The sequence below is a fragment of the Sorex araneus genome, chromosome 3, assembly GCF_027595985.1.
Source record: "Sorex araneus isolate mSorAra2 chromosome 3, mSorAra2.pri, whole genome shotgun sequence".
Classification (NCBI taxonomy): domain Eukaryota; kingdom Metazoa; phylum Chordata; class Mammalia; order Eulipotyphla; family Soricidae; genus Sorex; species Sorex araneus.
In genome coordinates, this window is record NC_073304.1 from 62854350 (window position 1) to 62877012 (window position 22663).

At 38.6% G+C, this 22663-nt stretch overlaps 1 protein-coding gene across 4 annotated transcripts in view; it reads left to right on the forward strand.

Moving 5' to 3' along the window:
* BAZ1A (bromodomain adjacent to zinc finger domain 1A) overlaps positions 1-22663 on the forward strand; it is an 83507-nt gene that overhangs the window by 26453 nt on the left and 34391 nt on the right. For all 4 annotated transcript variants that reach the window (XM_055131498.1, XM_055131500.1, XM_055131499.1 and 1 more), the window contains 6 exons: positions 5412-5555; positions 14984-15085; positions 16629-16716; positions 17951-18085; positions 20199-20298; positions 21261-21427. In XM_055131498.1, coding sequence (XP_054987473.1) covers positions 5412-5555; positions 14984-15085; positions 16629-16716; positions 17951-18085; positions 20199-20298; positions 21261-21427 — 736 coding nt within the window. The remainder of the gene's footprint in view (positions 1-5411; positions 5556-14983; positions 15086-16628; positions 16717-17950; positions 18086-20198; positions 20299-21260; positions 21428-22663) is intronic.

Sequence of the window (22663 nt, forward strand, 5' to 3'; positions counted from 1 at the left end):
AAATTTCCTTCTTTTTTGTGTATATGTATTTGTTTTGGTGCTACTCTTGGCAAGCCTCAGGGACTGCTCCAGCTCTGTACTAAGAGGTTGTTCCTGGTGATTCTCAGGGGAACCACGCATTACTGGGGATCCAACCTGGGTCTCCTGCAATGCAAAGCAGTCACTTAGACATTGAGCTATCTTTCCAGCCCAGAATTTTTAGGATTCTATATACTTAGAAGTGGATCATATAATAGGATGATGATGCAGTCTTTGCATGATCATGCAGTTCTATGGCAGTAGAATTTTTTGAGAAACCACCTCAAAGCTACTGTTTTCCACAGCAGCTTCACCAGTGTTCCATTTGCTCTACATCCTCGCCAACACTTTTTTTTTGTTTAATAAAAGCTACCTTATTAATATAACAAATAATATCTTACTGTTTATTTCTCTTATGACTAATGCTGAGCACTTTTTCCACATGCTTATTGCTATTTGTAATTTTTGGGGAGAGGGGGCAGGGAATACTCCCATCAGTGCTCAGCAGTGCTCAGCAGTGCTCAGCACTTACTCCTGGCTCTCCACTCGGGGATCACTCCTGGCAGGCAGGCACCCTACCCACTGCCCTATATCTCTCTGCCCCGACCTTTTTTAATTTTTTTAAAGAAATATCTATTCAGGCTTTTTGCCCTTTTTAAATTGGATTATTTATTGAGCTTTAATTTCTGAATTAGGAGCTATGTTCTGCCATGTCCTTTTGGGCTTCTTTTTCTATAATGATTGTCTTACAGAATGAGTTGAGAAATGATCAACTATGTATGGTCATTTAAAAGAACTGGAAATATTTGTCTATTTGGTAGCATTCACCAATAGATCAATATTTTTGCTTTTAAATTTTATTTTTATAAAGTTGTTCACAATGATTTATTACATTAAATATTCCAACACCAATCCCACCACCGTTACACCTTCTCACTATCAATATTTAAAATTTTCTCAACCACTATCCAAGTCTGCACCAATAGCAGACCCTAAATAATCATTTTGTATTGTTTGTTATGAGTAATCCGCTAAAAATAATTTTAAAAAAACTTCCTTAGAAGAAAATGTGTGAAGATTGTTGTATCTCAGCCTAGAGCCATTAAGCCCTTGTATAAGAGGTTTACTAATATGCTGTTACAGGTTGAACCTTGTGTGCTAGTTTGTTTTTTTAATTGAGATCAGTTTCCTTTTACTTTAAACCCCATCCAATATGGTATGCTACTCCTGGTATATCAGTGGCATAGAATATAAGATGTCACTCCGGGAATTCAAAACTTTTAAATAGGGAGATATAGATGGAGTTAAATTTTCAAATGGGTAGTGACTTTGGAGTCCGGAGACATCTCTGCAGCTTGTTGATCTCTTCCAAGATTTATTTGTGAGTGTCTGGATCATGACCATTAATCATACCAATAAATTCTTGAGAGAATTTTTTAGTTATTGATTCAGTCTCCTTACTAGTTATTTATATTTGTTGTTTTTTTCTTGAATTTTTGTGTTTCTAAGGATTTGTCTTTTTCATGTAGGTTATCCAAATTGTTGTAGTATTGACTTACTTTTTTTCATTTCAGTAAAACTAATAGTAATGTGCTCTCACTTTCCCTTCTGGTTTTACTTGGGTCTTTTAAGAGCAAATTGCATGTGCTGCTTTTAACTGAACCTGTGTAAGTTTCAAAGTGAGAGGAAATGAATGAAAGAGAAAGATAAAAAGCTTAGAGGCCTTTGGATTCACTCACATAGTCTACATCTTGTTAATTCTTAAACTTTGAGTGTTTACTTCTTAGAAAATTTACTTTTATTTGTAGTGCTTAAACAAATTAGAAAATTTGTGATCCTAATTTTTCTGTGCTTAAGACAGTATTATAAACTTTAGGAGATACTAGAGATATTCTCTCAGAGTACCAGCACATATTCAAGTGTACACAATGCAAACAAGTGCTTTTTGTTTGTTTTAGTGCCAGACCCGGTGGCTTTTACTTACTCAGTACCCAGAATCACTCCTAGCAGTGCTAGCAAGAGAACCCAGGCAGTGCCAAGAATGGAACCTGGACCTTCTGCAGGCAAAAGATGCACTCCAGTCTTTTGAGTTAGCTCTGCAGGCCAATAGTGCTATTATAACAATCCACCATCTTTGTAAAATGATTCAACTGCATATTGCTTATAGTTAGAATTGCATGATTTTATTTTCACTGTGACAGAGAATCGTTTTGAAAAACCTTAGGCAAAAAAAGGGTTTTTTTTTTTTTTGGGTAAGGTTTTTTACTCATTCAGTTAAACTTGAGATGAGTAAAATACAGCAAGTGTGAAGAACAAGAATAAGAGAACTAGTTGCTTCTACTATCCTTCCTCCTCCCCCTACCTCCTCCCCCCAATTTATTTATTTACTTATTTATTTGTTTGAAGGCCATACCCAGCTGTGCTCAGGACTTTCTCTTGACTCTGCTCTCAGGATCACTCCTGGCAGATTCAGGGAACCATATGGAGTTTGAACCTGGGTCGACTGCATGCAGAGCAAACACCCTACCTGCTGTACAATCACTCAGGTCCCTCTTGCTCTTTCAAGGCACACAGGTCTGTTCCATGTGGCAGGAAACATAACTGCTGATAGGATCAGAACTTTGTATCTAACACATGTCATGATTGTGAAAGTAATAGGTTTTTACCGCCTAGATTTCAGCTTTTAAAATCGTGGAAAAGATATTTTGGGTTTTTTGTTTGTTTGTTTTTTGGAGTAAACCCCAGTGATGCTCAGGGCTTATCCTGGTACTAGTTCAGGAATCACTCCTGGAGGGAGGAAAAGATATTTTGACCCACAACAAAGGTGCTCACATGATGTCAACTAACTCTGGCCAAGAGTCTTGTAGGAATTTGATAGCCATTAAGTGGGATAAGTGGGGCATAGGAAGAATGAAGTTCTTTTAGAGAATGGGACTGGTGAGTGGGCGGGAAATTTTGTGAATGCCCACAAGATATTAGAATTTGTTTATGGATGACTACTTGAATGGTGGTTCTGGACAAATTGCCTTCCTTATTTGTTTTTGGACAATCCCAGGCAGTGCTCAGGGCTTACTCCTGTCTCTGCTCAGAAATCATTCCTGGAAGTACTTAGGGAACCACAACATAGTGCCAGGTTCAGCACACGCAAGAAATGTGCCTTCACCCCTGAACTATCTTTCTGGCCCATTTAGTTCTATTTTTTTAATGACAAAATAGTATTTCATTGAATATCTGTCAGTGAGTATTGAGGTAACTACAAATGATGAATAATTCTACTATGAACATAGAGGTGCAAATAACCTTAGTAATTCATGTTTTCATTTTCTTTCTAGCAGCAACACTGTTCTTAGGGAGACGTTAAATTACAGTTGATTTTCATCCTTGTAATAGGTCTGTTTAAATTTTCTCTTTCCTCCCAGGTTAGTTTTAGAAGATTGTGGGGTTCTAAAACTATGGCACGGGGTGGAGCTATACTGGGATTCTTGGTGGTGGAATATGAGCACTAGTGAAGGGATGGGTATTCGAGCATTGTATAACTGAGATTTAAACCTGAAAACTTTGTAACTTTCCACATGGTGACTCAATAAAAAATTAAAAAAAAATAAATAAAACTATGGCAAAAAAATTAAATAAACACATAAAATATGGTCATTTCTTCTAGGTTGTCTAATTTGTTTGTGTATCAGTTATCATAATATTCTTATAATTCTTTATATTTCTATCGCATCAGTTGTAAATTTACCTCTTTAATTTATGATTTCTTTTCATTAGAGTTTTCCTCTCTTTCTTATGCATCTAGTGAGGGGTTTGTCAACTTTATTCCTATTTTGGAGGGACTTCTCAAGCAGTGCTCAGGACATCCAGGGTCAAACAAAGCAGTGTTCAGAGGACCAGTGATGCTAGGGATCAAACCCTATTGTTGGGCACATGTAAAACATAGCCCTAATGACTAGATTATCTTAGCACCTCAACTTTATTAATTTTTTTTAATTTCAAAGAACCAGCTGTTGGTTGCAGTGATTCTGTATGTTGAATTTTTGATTTCCATTTATTTCTGCTTTGTTCTGTTATTTTATCTGCTAAACTTTGATTTTGTTCTTTCTAATTTCTTCAGATATAGTGTTAAATTGTTTGAGCTCTTGGTATTGAATTTTTTATTTTCGTTTATTTATATTCCATTTTTATGTTATTTTCTTCTGCTGAATTTTGATTTTGTTCCTTCTGATTTCTTCAGATGAGGGTTAAATTGTTTGAGACTTTTAACTTACTGATGTGAATCTATATTACTGTGAACTATTCTGTTATCTGGTTTTACTGTATTACATAGAGGCTGTCCATATTATTAAAATGAAATGTGACTTTAGCAGTGCCAGATCCTTTTGAGGATTGGGGGTGAGGAGAAAAGACTCCATGCCCTGGTGTCTGTAGAAAGCTGGAGGTAGATAAAAGCTCTTAGGTCACTGAATAGTTTGTCTTATTAGATAACAACAAAAGCCAAAGAAGGATAAAATGATAAAACAGGGTAAAGAAAGAGGGTTAAAGATGGAAAATAATCTCCTGGCATAGGAATATGAGCATTTTGGGGGGCAATATTTGATAATAAAAAGGAAGTTAGGGTACTTAAATTGGTATCTTTTCTATTATTCAGAAAATGCTCATGGTCCCCTGAGCATCTGTCTCTGGGCAGAACCCTGGAGGCCCTTGAGCACCCCTGGGGAGGCACCAGTAATTCCCAGCACAACAGGACCTGAGCAGTACCACATCCTCTAGCCCATTGAGCCACCATCCAGGTTGACCAAGATTATTGAAAGGGACCCCTAGAGCCCTGAATACTACTTGGAAAGCCCTCTCCACACCGAAAAATATAATTGCTGAGGACTAGGAATATGGCTTGATGGTCTGGAGCACATGTTTGCATGTGGAGGCTCCATGTTAATCCCCAGCTCTACATGGTCCCCTGAGCACCATCAGGACTTCCTCATTCCCCCCCCAAAGTAATTGAACTCATATGATTGCTTAATCAATAAATTGATCTGTCAAATAGTTTTGTAGAGGCCAGAGAGGTTCAGGAGGTAAGTCACTTTCCTTGGTATCAGTTGCCCTGTTTCTATCAGGACAGTAGCTTTTTATTTATTTAAAATAGATTGTTCCGGAATGTTTGATTATAAAATTTTAAGTGATTTGCATTTTTAAATGGGCCATTGCGAAAGGGACTTGAGCCAGACCTGGCAGTACTCAAGGATTATTCCTGACTGTGCCCAAGAGTGATCTCGGGCAGTGCTTGGATAAATATATGCATTGCTGGGGATCAAACCACTGTCACCTGTATGCAAAGCAATCACCTCATCCCCTGTACTATCTCGCCAACCCCTAAGTGTGCCATTTTCTTTCAGGTTACAGTGTAGGATTTTGGAAGTCCTTCCTCCATCACATCAAAATGGTTTTGCTAATGGACATGTCAGCAGTATAGATGGAGAAACTATTATTATCAGTGATAGTGATGACTCAGAAACACAAAGCAGCTCTTTTCAAAATGGGTAAGTAATTCTTATTTATTTTTCAAATGTTTACTAGGTTGGATGATTAAATCCCATTGAACTATTTCTTTATTCTCTTCTTCTGTTTTGGAATTAACTGTGGTACAAACAATTATCATTCAACATGTATTAGAAATCAAAAAACTTGAAACATATCTAGAGAAACCTTCTCAGTTGCTAAAGGACACTGAAGTTTTCTTCATTCATTTAAACTATTACAGTTATATTTACTTGGGGAGTTTCATTCTGTACTGTATATTAATTCATCTTATGGTCCCTATGTTAAAGAAATTATAATCTGAAATTTAGAGTTAGCTATGTGCTCTTAGAGAAAAGTCACACAAAACTAAGGTGGTTAACACAGGTAAATTTTAAACCTCACATAAGTCCCCAACTAAATGAAACTCCTTTTACATGTTTTAATTTAACTTCCTTCTCTATTCTCCACAAAAACAATTTAAACCCTTACTCCTCTGTTCTGTTCTATCTCTGCCTTTAGGCATCTCAAGTATAAAAATGCTTTCCTCCCCAGCCCTTCTTGTCTTTCTCTTTATTTATTTTTTTTAATAAAATCACTGTGAGATAGAGCATTACAAAATTGTTCATGATTGCATTTCAATCATACAATGTTTCAACACCCATCCTTCCACCAGTGTAATTTTCCAGCATCGGTGTCCCCAGTTTCCCTCCCAGCCCTTCAAGCCACTCTCCAACCGAAGCCTGCCTCTATGGCAGGCACCTCTCTTCTCCTTAAACTTTTTTTTTTCCTTTTTGGGTCACACCCAGCCATGTACAGCGGTTACTTCTGGTTCACCCAGGAATTACTCCCTGGCGATGCTCAGGGTACCACATGGGAGAGGTTAAATACAGATTTTATACTTAAATTTTTTTTAGGGGTTGGAGCTGTAGTACAGGTGGTAGGATGCTTGCCTTGCGCACAGCTGATTCTAATCCTCTAAGCCCTTCTAGGACTGATCAGGAGTAAGCCCTGAGCACTGCCAGGTGTGGCCCCCATGGGGAAAAAAAAATTTTTTTTTTTAGTTGAAGCTTAAGTACAGTGACATTTATTTATCTTTTTCATTTTGAAATAATTTATGGACCAGAAAGCTAGTACAGCAGTTAAGGCATTTTATCTTGCCTGCAGCTGCAGCAACACCCACATATGGTCCTCTAAATACCACCAGGTGTGACCCCGAGCATCACCTGCTCCCTGCCCCAATTTTTTTATCATTATTTAAAGATGTATTACAGTAACTTTTAATATGTTTTTCTAAATTTTTTGAGATGCCTTAAGATGAGGAATGTTTAGATTGTTTGGCTTAACCCCCTATATTCAGTTTTAGTGCTTTCCCTTCCTTTTAAATTTGAATTTAATCTACCTACATGTTTTATAATTAATTTGTCACCTAAAGTACAAAAATATTTAAGTCAGAATACCAGTAATATTTACCTATTGAAGTATTTAAAGAGAACCATTGGTTAATCCCATGTGTACCACTTTGAACAACTAGAAAGTGTAACTGTAAATAAAGCCCTAGGGCTTCATTTAATCTGTCATAATTTCCTACCTAAGTAGGCTGGGTCTTAGCCTTTGAAAATAGGTACTTAGGAAAGATGCTTTATATTGTAAAAAACAGATGGTCAGTTTATTCACAGATTTAAAAAATATGTATATGTGTTTTATTATTGAGATAATATGGTACCTCATATTAATATGAGGTAATAATGGTAGTGTTTATGCTTTTAGTGTATATTACCAAATTCCTAAGACTCTATATCATTATCCTTATGTTCTTTCTAGTCATTCACAAAGTTTTAGTCTGTGGGCCACTTCTGATGGGGTTACTACTACCAATTCTATGTCTTGGAGTCACTAAGTATTCTGGGGGACCATATAGTACAAGCAGTGAAACCCGGGCCTCCAGCATGCAAAGCATGTACTCAGCCCATTGAGTTCTCTCTCTCTCTCTCTCTCTCTCTCTCTCCCTCTCTCTCTCTGGATTACAAATATGAATCTTGACTGTAGATTATCATCATAAAATGCTTTAGTTGTTTGCAGATTTCGCTAATATATCCCAAGATTCCAGAAACAGTAAAGCATAGGCTATCTTCAAATCTGTTATTTCTATTACTTCTCCAAGTTAAATGAGTAAGATGTTTACTTCTAGATTGCTCTCTGCCAACAAGACAAGAATCTGAATTTTATCATGTTTCAGTAGATGAGTTGAAGGAAAAGGATTATCCATTTTCCATGAGTTATGTTGTATAACAGCACCCCTCTGCATAATGTTCTGTTTGTTCTTCAAAATATTTTACCTAGGGGGGCTGGAGTGATAGCATAGCGGGTAGAGTGTTTGCCTTGCACTCGATCGACCTGGGTTCAAATCCCAGCATCCCATATGGTCCCCTGAGCACCGCCAGGGGTAATTCCTGAGTTCAGAGCCAGGAGTAACCCCTGTGCATTGCCAGGTGTGACCCAAAAAAAACAACAACAAAAAAATTTTTACCTAGGGTAGATAGTCATATTCTTATATCATCGAGAAGTAAAAGTTCAAAGTAAGAAAATTTGTCAAGGGATGGATGAGAAAGATAGTATAGCAAGTAGGATGTTTGCCTTGCACACAGCCAATTTAGGTCCAATCCTTGGCATCCCGTATAATCCCCCAAGCACTGTCAGGAGTAATTCCTGAGCACAGAGCCAGGAGTACCCTTGAGCATCGCTGGGTATGGCACAAAAAAGGAAAATTTGTCAAGCATCAGATAGGTTATAAGTCTGTAAGATGTGCTAAAGCAGTATACTTAGAATTAAGCCTCGGTCAAAAAAGTACAATCGAAACAACATCTGCACATGTATGTTCATCGCAGCACTGTTTACAATAGCCAGAATCTGGAAAAAACCCGAATGCCCCAGAACGGATGACTGGTTAAGGAAACTTTGGTACATCTATACAATGGAATACTATGCAGCTGTTAGAAAAAAGGAGGTCAAGAATTTTGTAGTTAAGTGGATGGGCATGAAAAGTTTCATGCTGAGTGAAATGAGTCAGAAAGAGAGAGACAGACATAGAAAGATTGCACTCATCTATGGTATATAGAATAACAGAGTGGGAGACTAACACCCAAGAACTGTAGAAATAAGTACCAGGAGGTTGACTCCATGGCTTCGAGGCTGGCCTCACGTTCCGGGGAAAGGTCAACTCAGAGAAGCGATCACCAACTACATTGTAGTCGAAGGCCATGTGGGGGAAGGGAGTTGCGGGCTGAATGAGGGCTAGAGACTGAGCACAGCGGCCACTCAACACCTTTATTGCAAACCACAACAGCTAATTAGAGAGAGAAAACAGAAGGGAATGCCTTGCCACAGTGGCAGGGTGGGGTGGGGGGGAGATGGGATTGGGGAGGGTGGGAGGGACACTGGGTTTACGGGTGGTGGAGAATGGGCACTGGTGAAGGGATGGGTTCCCAAACTTTGTATGAGGGAAGTATAAGCACAAAAGTGTATAAATCTGTAACTGTACCCTCACGGTGATTCTCTAATTAAAAATAAATAAATTAAAAAAAAAAAAAAGAATAACAATTTACCAAAGTAGAATTTCTAATGTATGCATATAAAAAAATTGTTGACACTGTTTTATATAACGATTAAATTCCTTAGTCCTAATAAAAGGTTATACTGTTGAAAAAAAATTGGAAAATGTTCACCATAGAGATGGAGGAGGGGTAAGGTGGAAAGGGGAGATTTACATATATAAGTATAAAATTTTTTATCTAAGAGGAGAAATATATATATGCATATTAATGTGTACATGTGAATAGATATTTTCATAACGGTTAAAACATGAAATAATATTTTAAAATGTTCCCCATATTAAACACAAAACCAAAATTTCAAAAAAAAAAAAAAAGAATTAAGCCTCGGTGCTCAAATTTATCAACTTCATTTTTATGGAATTGTTTATGCTAAAATATATGTAATGTATTTGTCATTTTAGCAATTTCAAGTGGACAGTTCAGTGATATTACATTCAGAGGGTTGAACATATATCACTTCCATTGGAGAAACTTTTGCATCACCCAAAACAGAAACTCTGTACTCATTAAAGAATATTTTTCTATTAGTTCTTTCCCCCATTCCTTAGTAACCCCTAATCTGACTTTTGTCTATGAATTTGCTTACAAAGTAAAAGTTACAATACTCATGTTTGAAGCATTTTACTTAGTATATGTTTTCTTCTTTAAAAATTTTCTTTTTTTGAGGCCACACACTGTGGTACTCAGAGCTATTCCTGCCTCTCTGTGCTTGGAAGTGTGGCCTGACGTATCACTGTGTGGAGTCAGGGATTTGATCTGAGATCGGTGGAATATAGTGCAGGCACCTTAACCCCTGTACTTCCTCTCAGGCCCCACTTAGTATAATTTTTTTTTTTTTTTGCTTTTTGGGTCACACCCAGCAATGCTCAGGGGTTACTCCTGGCTTTGCACTCAGGAATTGCTCCTGGCAGTGCTTGGGGGACCATATGGGATGCCGGGGATCGAACCCAGGTCGGCCGCGTGCAAGGCAAACGCCCTACCCCCTGTGCTATCGCTCCGGCCCTTAGTATAAATTTTTAAGGTACATTCATGTTGTCATGTATGATAGAGCCATTGACATTACATCCCAATAAAAATATACTTTAGAATGAGATGAGACAAAGTTTGAAATCATTTCCTTGTTGTAACAATATATCATTGTATGACTATATCATATTTTGTCTTGGTATTATTAACCTCTGGCTATTATGATGTTGCAATGAATAATGCTGTAATAATGGTGTACAGGGATCTGTTTCAATCCACTTTTAAGTTATTTGGGGCTGGAGCAATAGCACAGAGAGTAGGGAGTTTGCTTGCACTCGGCCAACCTGGGTTTGATTTCTCCGTCCATCTCGGAGAGCCCGGCAAGCTACCTGTAGTGTATTCAATATGCCAAAAACAGTAACAACAAGTCTCACAATGGAGACGCTACTGGTGCCCGCTCAAGCAAATTGATGAGCAATGGGATGGCAGAGATACAGTGACCATGATATATATATAAGTATATGGTGACTATAAGTATATGATGAATTACACATATATGTGTGTGTATATATATACATATATATATTACTTCACGCGTGGGTTTGTGTACTAATCAATTCACTTTAAGTTGTGAATTGAAAATACATTAATACACCTGACCTGATGAACATTCTGGCCTAGCCTTGTTCTAAACTTCAGCCTGTAATTGTGCAAAACCATCTAGCATGAGGTACCTATTTCATAATAATTGTTACCTATATCATGCAATTTATTGACTGAAAATGAGAAACAGTTTGCAGAGTATTTGTTGTTTGTCCTTGTGAGCATGTGGCTGACAAGAACCGTGGTTCATTCATTGCCCCCCCACAGCATTAGGGGAGAATATCACACTGTTTATCATTAGTTCAAGAAGAGATGGAAATTTGACTGATTACCTATGACTTTTGAACCATTATAAAGTTGAAAAGCTATAAGTTGAACCATTATCAGTTGAGCACATTCTGATTATATTTGGGAATGGAAGTCATAGATAGTCACACGATAATTCTATGCTTAACTTTTTAAGGAACTGTTGAACTTTTTCATACGGACTATATCATTTCCATTCTCACCAACATTGTATGAGATTCCAGCTTGTTCATATCATCACCATCACTTAGTGTAGTATTTGTTTGATAATTAATAATTTGTTATCTTTGTGGGTATGAAGAGATGTCTTGTGATTTTTACTTGCATTTCCCTAATAGTAAATGATGATAATTTGTTGTGCTTAATTTGTTATTTTATATTTTATACACAAAATATTCTGTTGTAATTTTTGAGTTGTCTTTTACTGAGTTACTACGTATCCTTTCTGTAACCTAATTTGAGGAGGGGTTTTGTTTTTAGCTTTTTTGAGTCACACCTGGCAGTGTTCTCAGTGGTTACTTCTGGCTCTGCACTCAGGAATTACTCCTGGTGGCACTTGGGGGACCACTGCTATGCCAAAAAACAGTAACAATGGAGACGGTACTGGTGCCTGCTTGAGCAAATTGATGAGCAACAGGATAACAGTGACAGTGACAAGTATATATTTATAGTTAAAACTTAAAGTATAGTTACTTACATACTGCAGTTGGCAGTAATCTTATCTGTTATACCTGAGCAAGCCTTTGTTTTTTACAAAATTGCATTGATTATTTGCATTGACATCTACTCTGAATATGTTAAGATAAACTTTTGAACAAACCAACTGCTGCTGATTCATTAAAACTCTCTTATCTGGGGCTGGAGCGATAGCACAGCAGGTAGGGCGTTTGCCTTGCACACGACCAACCAGAGTTTGATTCCCAGCATCCCATATGGTCCCCTGAGCACCGCCAGGAGTAATTCCTGGGTGCAGAGCCAGGAGTAACCCCTGATCATCACCGGGTTGTTACCCAAAAAGCAAAAACAAACAAACAAAAACACCTCTCTTCTTTTTTCCTTTATTCATTCTAAAAAATTTCTTTATTGAAAACTTAATACTGCTGTATGGACACTAAAATATTTTCTCTTGATCTTTTTGAAGCAGTTCTTTAAAGAAACTGAGAGCTGGTCTGTAATAGGAAGCATATTACTATAAGGGGGACAGGTGGATAGAGCGGGAGGAGGTGGCACTAATACATTTTGAAGGGAAGCTGGCACTCTAGTAAGAGGGTGTAGTGCTGAAATGTTAGTTTTGTTTTGTTGTACGAAACTCTGACATTATCAATATTGTAAATAATTGTCACTGTCACTGTCATCCTGTTGCTCATCGATTTGTTCGAGCGGGCACCAGTAACGTCTCATTGTGAGACTCATTGTTACTGTTTTTGGCATATCCAATACGCCACGGTTAGCTTGCTAGGCTCTGCCATACGGGCACGATACTCTCGGTAACTTGCCGGGCTCTCCAAGAGGGATGGAGGAATCGAACACGGGTCGACGGGGTAAAAGGCGAATGCCCTACTGCTGTGCTATTGCTCCAGCCCATTGTAAATAACAGTACCTAAAATTAATAAAAAGAAACAGTGCTTTGACACTATAGATTGTAGCCTCAGAGTTTGTGAAATTGACTTAATAGTGAACCTTAACAGAACAGAAATATTAAGCTATTCCATGTAGTATGTTAAGGGTGAATTTTTAATCTGGTTTCTGTATACACTGGGTTTCATATAAACATTTTTATCAAAAATTAAAATTTTGATCCTGTAGTGCTATTACAGGTAAATAATTATTTTATATTTGTGATTATCTGATGGACTGGAATGATAGCACAGCAGGTAGGGCGTTTGCCTTGCACGCAGCTGACCCGGGTTTGATTCCTATGTCCCTCTCAGAGAGCCCGGCAAGCTACCGAAAGTATCCCACCCACATGGCAGAGCCTGGTAGCAAGCTACCTGTGGCGATTCAATATGCCAAAAACAGTAACAAGTCTCAAAATGGAGACATTATTGGTGCCCGCTCAAGCAAACCGATGAACAATGGGACAACAGTGCTACAGATTATCTGATACCTCCCTTTTGTATTGAGATCCTTCTCACTTTGTGTGCATTTGTATCACTTTGACTGTGTTATACCCTTATTGCCAAGTTATTCTCTTTATCATCTTGCAGTTTCCTTCTCTATACCCTACTTTTCGTCTCCCTTACCTAATACTTAGATCCACACAGGCAGCTTTCCCAGAATCTGTTTCTATTGCACTACTACCTCCTTAGTCTATACTTCCATCAATTTTCATTCTGCATATTGTAAGCAGAGTGAGGGCTGAAGTCAAATCATTACCATCCCATTATTCAAAATCCTCTAGTATCAATCTTGCCTTGTTCTTGCTTCTCTGGTTTAATGTTATTTTTCTGCTTCTTGTGCATATCATGCCTGCTTTCATCCAGGACCTTAAATACGCTTCATCTTCTCCTTCTTCTCCTCTTTCTCCTCCTTCTCCCCCCCCCTTCTCCTCTGCCTCCTCCAGTGATACTCAGGGATTATTCCTGGCTCTGCACTCAGGAATTACTCCTACCAGTGCTGAGCATTGAATTCATATCAGCCACGTACAAGGCAAACACCCTACCCTATGTATTATTGCTCTGGCCCCCAAACATTGTTTTCTGTTCATTTAATTTCTTTTCTTAAGATTTCCTCACACATTGCTCCACCATTCCCCTCCCTATCTTTGCTTAAATTCCAACTTCTTGGAACAGAAGTAGAACAGAAACTGGCCAACTTCTCACCGATTTTAAAGTACATACTTTCTGGGAACTGAAGAGATAATACAGCAGCAAGAGTACTTGCCTTGCATGCAGCCAATCATGGTTTGATCCCCAGTACCCCATATGGTTCACCTAACCCCACTAGGAGTGATCCCTAAGCACAGAACCAGGAGTAAGCCCTGAGCACTGCAGGTGTGGCTCAAAAATCAATAAAATAAGATGTTTAATCTCTTCCCTGCATTCTTTTTCTTTCATGATTCTTACCATTTACCCTAATATGTTTATTTAATTTTTCTTATGTTCAATACTGATTCATTTTTGTTTCATATTTGGTGCATTGTAGGCTCTTAATTATATGTTATATGAACAGATGAGTGGATGAATGGATGGATAAAGAATAAATAAATGTGCCATTAAGTGCAGAAAAGATCAAAAGTTTGTTGGGAGAAGGGTAGAGGATTTGAATGTGTAACCTCTACCAGTCTTTAAACAAAATTAACTATGTTAGCTCTACTTTTACTCTTGGATTTTTTGAAGGAAAAAGTATATAAGCAAATTCAAGAACTTTTTGTTTGGTTTAACCTAAACTGAGTAGTCTGTGCTTGCTTTTTTACCCAAGGAAAATTTATTGAATGAGTACACAAGCAACATAAAATAAATGCATTCCGTTTTGTAACAGTCTGTTTTTAGAAACTACTTTTTCATTTTTAAAGCTTACATTTTGGGGGCCGGAGCGATAGCACAGCGGGTAGGGCGTTTGCCTTGCACGCTGCCCACCCGGGTTCGATCCCTGGCATCCCATATGGTCCCCCAAGCACCGCCAGGAGTAATTCCTGAGTGCAAAGCCAGAGTAACCCCTGAGCATCGCTGGGTGTGACCCAAAAAGCAAAAAAAAAAAAAAAAAAAAAAAAAAAAAAAAGCTTACATTTTGGTGTGGAGCAATAGAATAGTGGGTAGTGTGCTTGCCTTGCACATGGCTGACCCGAGTTCAGTCATTAGCATCCTGGGGTCTCCTGAGCCCTGTCAGGAGTGATCCTTGAGCACAGAGCCAGGAGTAAGTCCAGAGCATAGCTGGATGTGACCCTAAATCCAAAAATAAAATAAAAATAAAAAGCTCACATTTTCAATATTTTAATTGATATGTATCTTTGGTCTTTTCAGGAAGAAAAAAGATGCACTTGATCCTTTATTATTCAAGTACAAAGTACAACCCACAAAAAAAGAATTATATGACTGTGCTATTGTTAAAGCAACACAAATAAGGTAAAGCTTGGTATCTTCTCATTAGTGGTTTATAGTTGAATAATTATGCTTTAAGGAGGTGGGAGGGTTGGGAGAGAACATGGGGACACTGATGGAAGGGCATTGACACTGAAGGTAGGACTGGTTCTGGAACATATTATGTCTAAAACTCAACTATGAATAACTTTGTAAATTATGGTGTCTTAATAAAGTTAAAATTTAATTAAAAAACATTTTCTAATATACAAAAATGGATTCAACAAAAATATTTTTGTAGTAAATAAGGAATGCTGAAATAAAATTGCTAAGATGTAAAAATAATAATAATGATTAGGGAGCTAGAGAAATAGTACAGTGGGCAGAGAATTTGCCTTGCACATAGCCAACCCAGGTTCAATCCCCAGCATCCCAACTTGGTCCTCCTAGAACTGTCAGGAATAATATCCTGAGTGAAGAGCTAGGAGTAACCCCTGATTATCTCCAGGTATGGCCCCAAAACAACAACAGAAAAATAACACTTATATTAAGATTTGGTACAGAATAAGTAAAAACCATTGATTCTCCATGATAATGATCTCAGATGAGTCGTCAATGAAATGACTCATTGAAAAAAGAAAAAAAATTACAAATAAACAGATGGGACTACATCTAAACCAAAAGACTTCTCCTCTACAAACGAAGTAACAGTTAAAAGCAAAAGGACCGTACTGGGTGTAAGGAAATATTTTTACATAATATGTTTGACAAAGGCTTCAACATATATAAAGTATTCGGAAAGCTCAACAACAACAAAAACCCCATGCATATATAGGCATTTTTTTAAATAGGCATATTAAAAAAAAAAGATCGTCACTGATTATCAGGGAATGCAAAACAAAACAAAGAGATTTCACCTCACGAGAGTAATGGCAGTCTATATAAAAAGTCCCAGAAGCATTCATGGCAAAGATATGATATGAAAGGAACCCTTGTTCACTACTGGTCAGACTATCTTCTGGGTCTATGGAAAACAGTGTGGAGACTTCTAAATGCTTAAAAATATAGAACTTCTCATACCTGAGTAATATTCCACTGTGTATATATATAATAACATCTTTATCCACTCATCTATTTTTGGGCACCTGGTGTCCTTGAATCATCAGTATGGCCATGGAGTGCACGGTTGGACGGTGACAAGAGCAGAGGAACCTCCATGCTGCCCCAACACATGGCCCCAATTTAAAACTTCTTGTATGAAATTTAAATTTAATGGTGATATTTGCATTATCAAATTTTGTAAAATATGATGTGTTCTCTGTAATTTACTTTCTTTGGAGTTTATTTAGTTTCCTATTAGTTTCTAAGTGACAAATTCAGGTACCTTTTTTGTAATATAATAGATACAACCAATTAGGTCTTAAAATATTTTACATAAATATTTGTAAGTACAACTTCTTATGACTTATGTATAAAAATATTGGAGAATAAGATGAACTTGGATTTGGAATTCAAGTGGTAAATTTACAGAAATTATGGCTAAGGTTAAATTGATAATAAGAACTTTCTTCCAATTTTTCCTTTGTAGCCGAAGAAAACACCTATTTTCTCGTGATAAACTGAAACTTTTTCTGAAGCAACACTGTGAACCACAAGATGGAGTCATTAAAATTAAGGTATGAACAGAATAGTGAATTTAGTTTTTTTTAAAAAATGAAGAAGAAATGGGTGATGTTAGAGAGTTATAACATCACAGAAATATTATTTAAGCATGGCTGAAAATAGCTGCTTTGGGGCTGGAGCAATAGCACAGCAGGTAGGGCATTTGCTTTGCACGCGGCCAACCCGGGTTCGATTCCCAGCATCCCATATGGTCCCCTGAGCACCGCCAGGAGTGATTCCTGAGTGCAGAGCCAGGAGCAACCCCTGTGCATCGCTGGGTGTGACCCAAAAAAAGCAAAAAAAAAAAAATTGAAATGAGAGGGGCTGGAGAGATAGTACAGCAGGTAAGGTGCTTGCCCTACATGCAGCTGACCCCAGTTCAATCCTTGGCATCCCATATGGACCCCAAGTATTACAGGGAGTAATTCGTGAGTGCAGAACCTAAGCATCACTGGGTATGGCCTACCCACATCCCCTCCAGCCCCCGCAAAAAAAGAAAATATTCAAATGAGAAATCTCACATTGTATACTAAAGGTAAATGGTTAAAACAGTTTTTCACTGGGGTAGCAGGTGATGCCTTCCAGTCAGTGCCCAGTGGACTCCAGGTCCACTCCGATCAATACTTGGCCAATCATGCCAAATAGTTGAGTTCTAGGACCCAAAGATGCAGAGCTGTTCTGACCTGCTGGGGACCACCAATGGCCAATTAAGTAATGAGAGCCCTCCAGAATCACACCTGACAGTGTTCGGGGGCCATGTAGTACTGTGGTTTGAACTTGGATCCCGCCCCTATATTACCTACCTAGATAATATATTATCTATATATTTAGCTTATATTACTATCTAAGTAATATAGTTTACATACTATCTTGGTAATAAAAACTTATATAGATTTAAGTTTTTTATTTAATTTTATCATACGCACTGTGGTTTACAATACTGTTAATGGTAGAGTTTCTTGCAAAAAACATTCCAGCACCACACCCTCCACCAGAGTAAATGAAAATTAACATGACTATAAACATTTATAATATAGTGAAATATTTGCTAGTATTCCGATTTACAGGCCCACAGATGCAGGTACGTACGCATACTTACACACCACAAAAGAGCAAACCTAGTATGAGTGTAGGCCAGCCATTTTCAGACTGAGCCATGTACTTTAACAGCAGTCATACAGCATGTTAGAGTCTAGCTGGATATAATTAACTAATGTGCTATTGTTGTATTTTATTTTATTTATGAAGGCATCATCTCTGTCAACATATAAAATAGCCGAACAAGATTTTTCTTATTTTTTTCCTGATGATCCACCTACGTTTATCTTCAGTCCTGCCAACAGAAGAAGAGGAAGGCCTCCCAAACGAGTATCTGTTAGTCAGGTAAGTAGAAAGCAGATAACTTACCTGCCATTTAAATAAAATACTATTTGAAATCAAGAACAGTGTTGACTTCTCACCCTCTAGCCTGTAGTGAGGAACACAGTTAAATGCCGTATCCGTGTAATCTGTGTTAATAACTGCTTGACACAGGCATTTATCAAAGTTTCAGATGTGAGTTAACATGGCTTTCATATCACAGATTTTTATACACCAGAGTAGTTATAAGCATATAGGCAATTGTTAAAATGTAGCACTGTAGCACTGTCGTCCCGTTGATCATCGATTTTGCTTGAGCGGGCACCTGAGCACACCTCCATTGTGAGACTTGTTACTGTTTTGGCATATCTAATATACCACGGGTAGCTTACCAGGCTTTTCCGTGCAGGCGGGATACTCTCAGTAGCTTGCCAGGCTCTCCGAGAGGGATAAAGGAATCAAACCCAGGTTGGCCGCATGCAAGGCAAATGCCCTACCCACTGTGCTATCGCTCCAGTCCACTGTGCTGTCGCTCCATTAAAATGTAAAGTAGGATAAAATGCAGGGAATCAATTTTGGAGTTAAAATTAAAAGCATTTAAAATATAAACTAATTTTTTTTTAATGAATTGCACGGATGCAGTTTTATTTTATTTATTTATTTTTTTTTTTGCTTTTTTTGGGTCACACCCGGCGATGCACAGGGGTCACTCCTGGCTCTGCACTCAGGAATTACCCCTGGCGGTACTCAGGGGACCATATAGGATGCTGGGAATCGAACCCGGGTCGGCCGCATGCAAGGCAAGCGCCCTACCCGCTGTGCTATCACTCCAGCCCCCATAAAATATAAACTAATTTTGTGCTTCAGAATTTACTCATATTTTATGTTATTAAAGTAATTATTATAAGTTCAGCATGTTTTAGAATAAAATCTCATTTCAGTATAAAGAAAGTATGGTTGATGAGAGGTTTTGAATTTTTTGTCTTTCATTCTTAACTTTTTTTTTTTTTTTTACTTTTTGGGGTCACACCCAGCAGTGCACAGGGGTTACTCCTGGCTCTGCACTCAGGAATTACTCCTGGAGGTGCTCAGGGGACCATATGGGATGCTGGGAATCGAATCTGGGTCGGCCGTGTGCAAGGCAAACGCCCTACCAACTGTGTTATCGCTCCAGCCCCCAATTTGTCTTTCATTCTTTTTTTTTTTAATGATTTAATTTTTTTTTTTATTTTATCACCATGTGGAAAGTTACAAAGTTCTCAGGTTTTTGTCTCAGTTATACCGTATTCAAACACCATCCCTTCACCAGTGCCCATATTCCACCACCAAAATCTCCGGTATACCCCCTGCCCACCACCCCAACTGTATAACTGATGAATTTCACTTCATTTTCTCTTCACCTTGATTACGTTCCATATTTCAACACAAAACTCACTATTGTTGTGGGAGTTATGCCCCCAAACAAGATAACCCTATTAAGGAAGCATTTGATAGTTTTCCATTAAAAGATTGTATGTTTTCAGGTTTTAGAAAAGGTCGTGCACGTGGCTCGGATGTGTCCCTGTCCCGAATCCTGAGCCGTGTTAGTTGCTGCTCAGTGTCGCCAGGGTTCCATCTGGAGAAGGTGTGCTGGCTGCACCTCCTCCTTCCGGCTCCCCGGTGTTGTTGGCCCCAATTCCGGTCGGAGCATTTTCCGGGCCGCGTTGCTCACCAGAATGCCTGGCCGCTTCTCTGTTGATTGTGGCAAGATGGCGCCGAGGGTGGGTCGAGGGCGTGACTTCCGGCGGCCGGGACCTCTTAGAGTTTGGGCTGGCGCCGCCCCACTCCAGTGCCCCACCGCGGCTCGGATGTGTCCCAGTCCCGAATCCCGGAGCCGTGTTAGTTGCTGCTCAGTGTCACCAGGGCTCCATCTGGAGAAGGTCTGCAGGCTGCACCTCCTCCTTCCGGCTCCCCAGTGTTGTTGGCCCCAATTTGGGTCCAGAGCATTTTCCGGGCCGAGTTGCTCACCAGAATGCCTGGCCGCTTCTCTGTTGATTGTGGCAAGATGGCGCCGCTGTCTTTCATTCTTAACTACAAGAATAAGCCATTGTTTATAAAAGTTGTAGTTCTATAACTAGTTTCTTAATTTGTTTTTCAGGAGGATAACATTGTCAATAAGCAGACTATTACAGGCTTTAGGAACAAAATTACTAAAGAAAGAGACAAACTATTAAAACAAGAAGAAATGAAGTCACTAGGTAAGTTTTAATACTCTCTCAAAAAACTTTGTTTGGGGGCCACACTGGGCAATGCTCAGAGTATTACTTAGGGATCTGCACTCAGGAATTACTCCTCGAAGTACTCCTTGAGGGACCATGTGGGATTCCAGGTATCGAACCCAGATCAGCCATGTGCAAGGCAAAGGCCCTACCCGCTGTACTATCTCTCTGGTTCCTCTTCAAAAACTTAGAATACCGGAAGAAATATTCCCATCTGGACAGATAAAAAAAAATCTTTCTAAGATGATATATTTCTGGCTTATTTGGGGATAGTTGACCCCCCACACACACCCGGTATACCTATTTTTTAAATGATGAATAAGATCTCTGATGATCTCTTAATGCATATCATAATCCCTGTTCAGCTGACCAAGTGCTGTCTTAACTACAAATTGGAGATTCTAGGACTTAACAAACTGTTTTGGGCCTTTTTGTTTATTTCACACTGCCATATAAAACAAATTTGCTTCCCACATTTGACTCTGCATTTGAATCTTTTGGAAATCTTATAAAATTAAGCTTCTAAATTAGTGGGTCTGTGTGGAAGAAGAATTCTGCATTTTTAACATAGCGATACTTTGTTGCTCATCTTTTAACCATACTTTGAGTAATAGGTTTTCCAAAGGTAAGTGTATGTTTGTCCTAGAGTAATTTGTCTTGAACCCAGCCTACTGCTTTTCCCATTTTAATTGCCTGCTCATTTTCTTCTAAAATTTATAACCCTGTGTTTCTCTGTTGATATCTTTCAATATTAAGTGATTTTGCTATGTTAAAAAATGTGAGTTGGTTTGTATGTGTGTTTGTATGTGTCTGGATTGAACCCAGGGCCTCACTTCATACAGACAAGGCATACGCTCTGCCACTGAATGGTATAATATCCCAGGCCTAAAATGGTGTTGATTTTTCTTTGTATGTCCTTCCAACTTTGACCTTCTTCACAGCCTTTGAAAAGGCTAAATTAAAAAGAGAAAAAGCAGATGCCCTAGAAGCAAAGAAAAAAGAAAAGGAAGATAAAGAGAAGAAGAAGGAAGAGTTGAAGAAAATTGTTGAAGAAGAAAGACTCAAGAAGAAAGAAGAAAAGGAAAGGCTTAAAATAGAGAGAGAAAAGGTACTCATTAGCTGCATATTTAAACTCAGAGTTACTTTTTAGATACTTTTGTTGGTTTCCTTCACATTAATAGCTGTGCAGAGAAAGCTTATTAATAAGAGACCCGAGAAATAGTAAAAGGGTCAAGGTCCTTCCTTGCCTTGCACGCAGCCAATCCCATTTGATGTCTGGCACTGTATATGGTCCCTGAGAACAGAAAACTGATTAATAGTATTGATTTATTTCCCTTTTGCTTTGGAAAGTTTGATGAGTGTTTTAAAGGTTACCATATAGTGTAAAGTAGAGATGGTTCAAAAGGCTTGTAGCACATGCTTTATGTTCTAGAACCACAGATTCAAGCCCCAGCACTGCATGGCCCCCAAACTCTGTGACACCACCAAATGTGGGCATACACACAAAAGGAGCAATTCTAAAGTGATTTTTTTTTTTTAGCTTTTTGGGTCACACCCAGCGATGCTCAGGGGTTACTCCTGGCTTTGCACTCAGGAATTCCTCCTGGCGGTGCTTGGGGGACCATATGGGATGCCGGGGATCGAACCCGGGTCGGCCGCGTGCAAGGCAAACGCCCTACCCGCTGTGCTATCGCTCCGGCCCCATAAAGTGATTTTTTTTAATGGCTTCCAAATTGGAGGAAGATGCACATAAAAGAAATAAAATACATAGTTAGAAAAAAAAAGTAAAATCTGTAATAATGATTGCTATATTGTTCTTATGCTCTTTGGAAAATAACTTATTTGTGGGGCCAGAGATATATTACAGTAGGTAGGGACTTATCTCGCAGGTGACTGACTTGGGTTTGATCCCTAGCGTCACTTATGGTGCCAGCACTGCCAGGAGTGATCCCTGAATGCAGTCAGGATTAAGCCCTAAGCATCATTGGGTGTGACTTCCAAATTAAAAATAAGTTATCTGGGGGCTGGAGCAATAGCACAGCGGGTCGGGCATTTGCCTTGCATGCAGCCAACCCGGGTTCGAATCCCAGCATCCCAAATGGTCCCCTGAGCACCGCCAGGAGTGATTCCTGAATGCAGAACTAGGAAAAACCCCTGTGCATCACTGGGTGTGACCCCAAAAGCAAAAACAAAACAAAAATAAGTTTTCTATAATAATGGTGAGGGGAGATATTTTCAGCAAATCTTTAATTATAAATTTAAGCAAAACATATTTCTGAGATAATTCTAAGTTGATTTTCTCCAAAGTTAGTCCTTGTCCTCGTGGTTGTGTAATATTTCATGT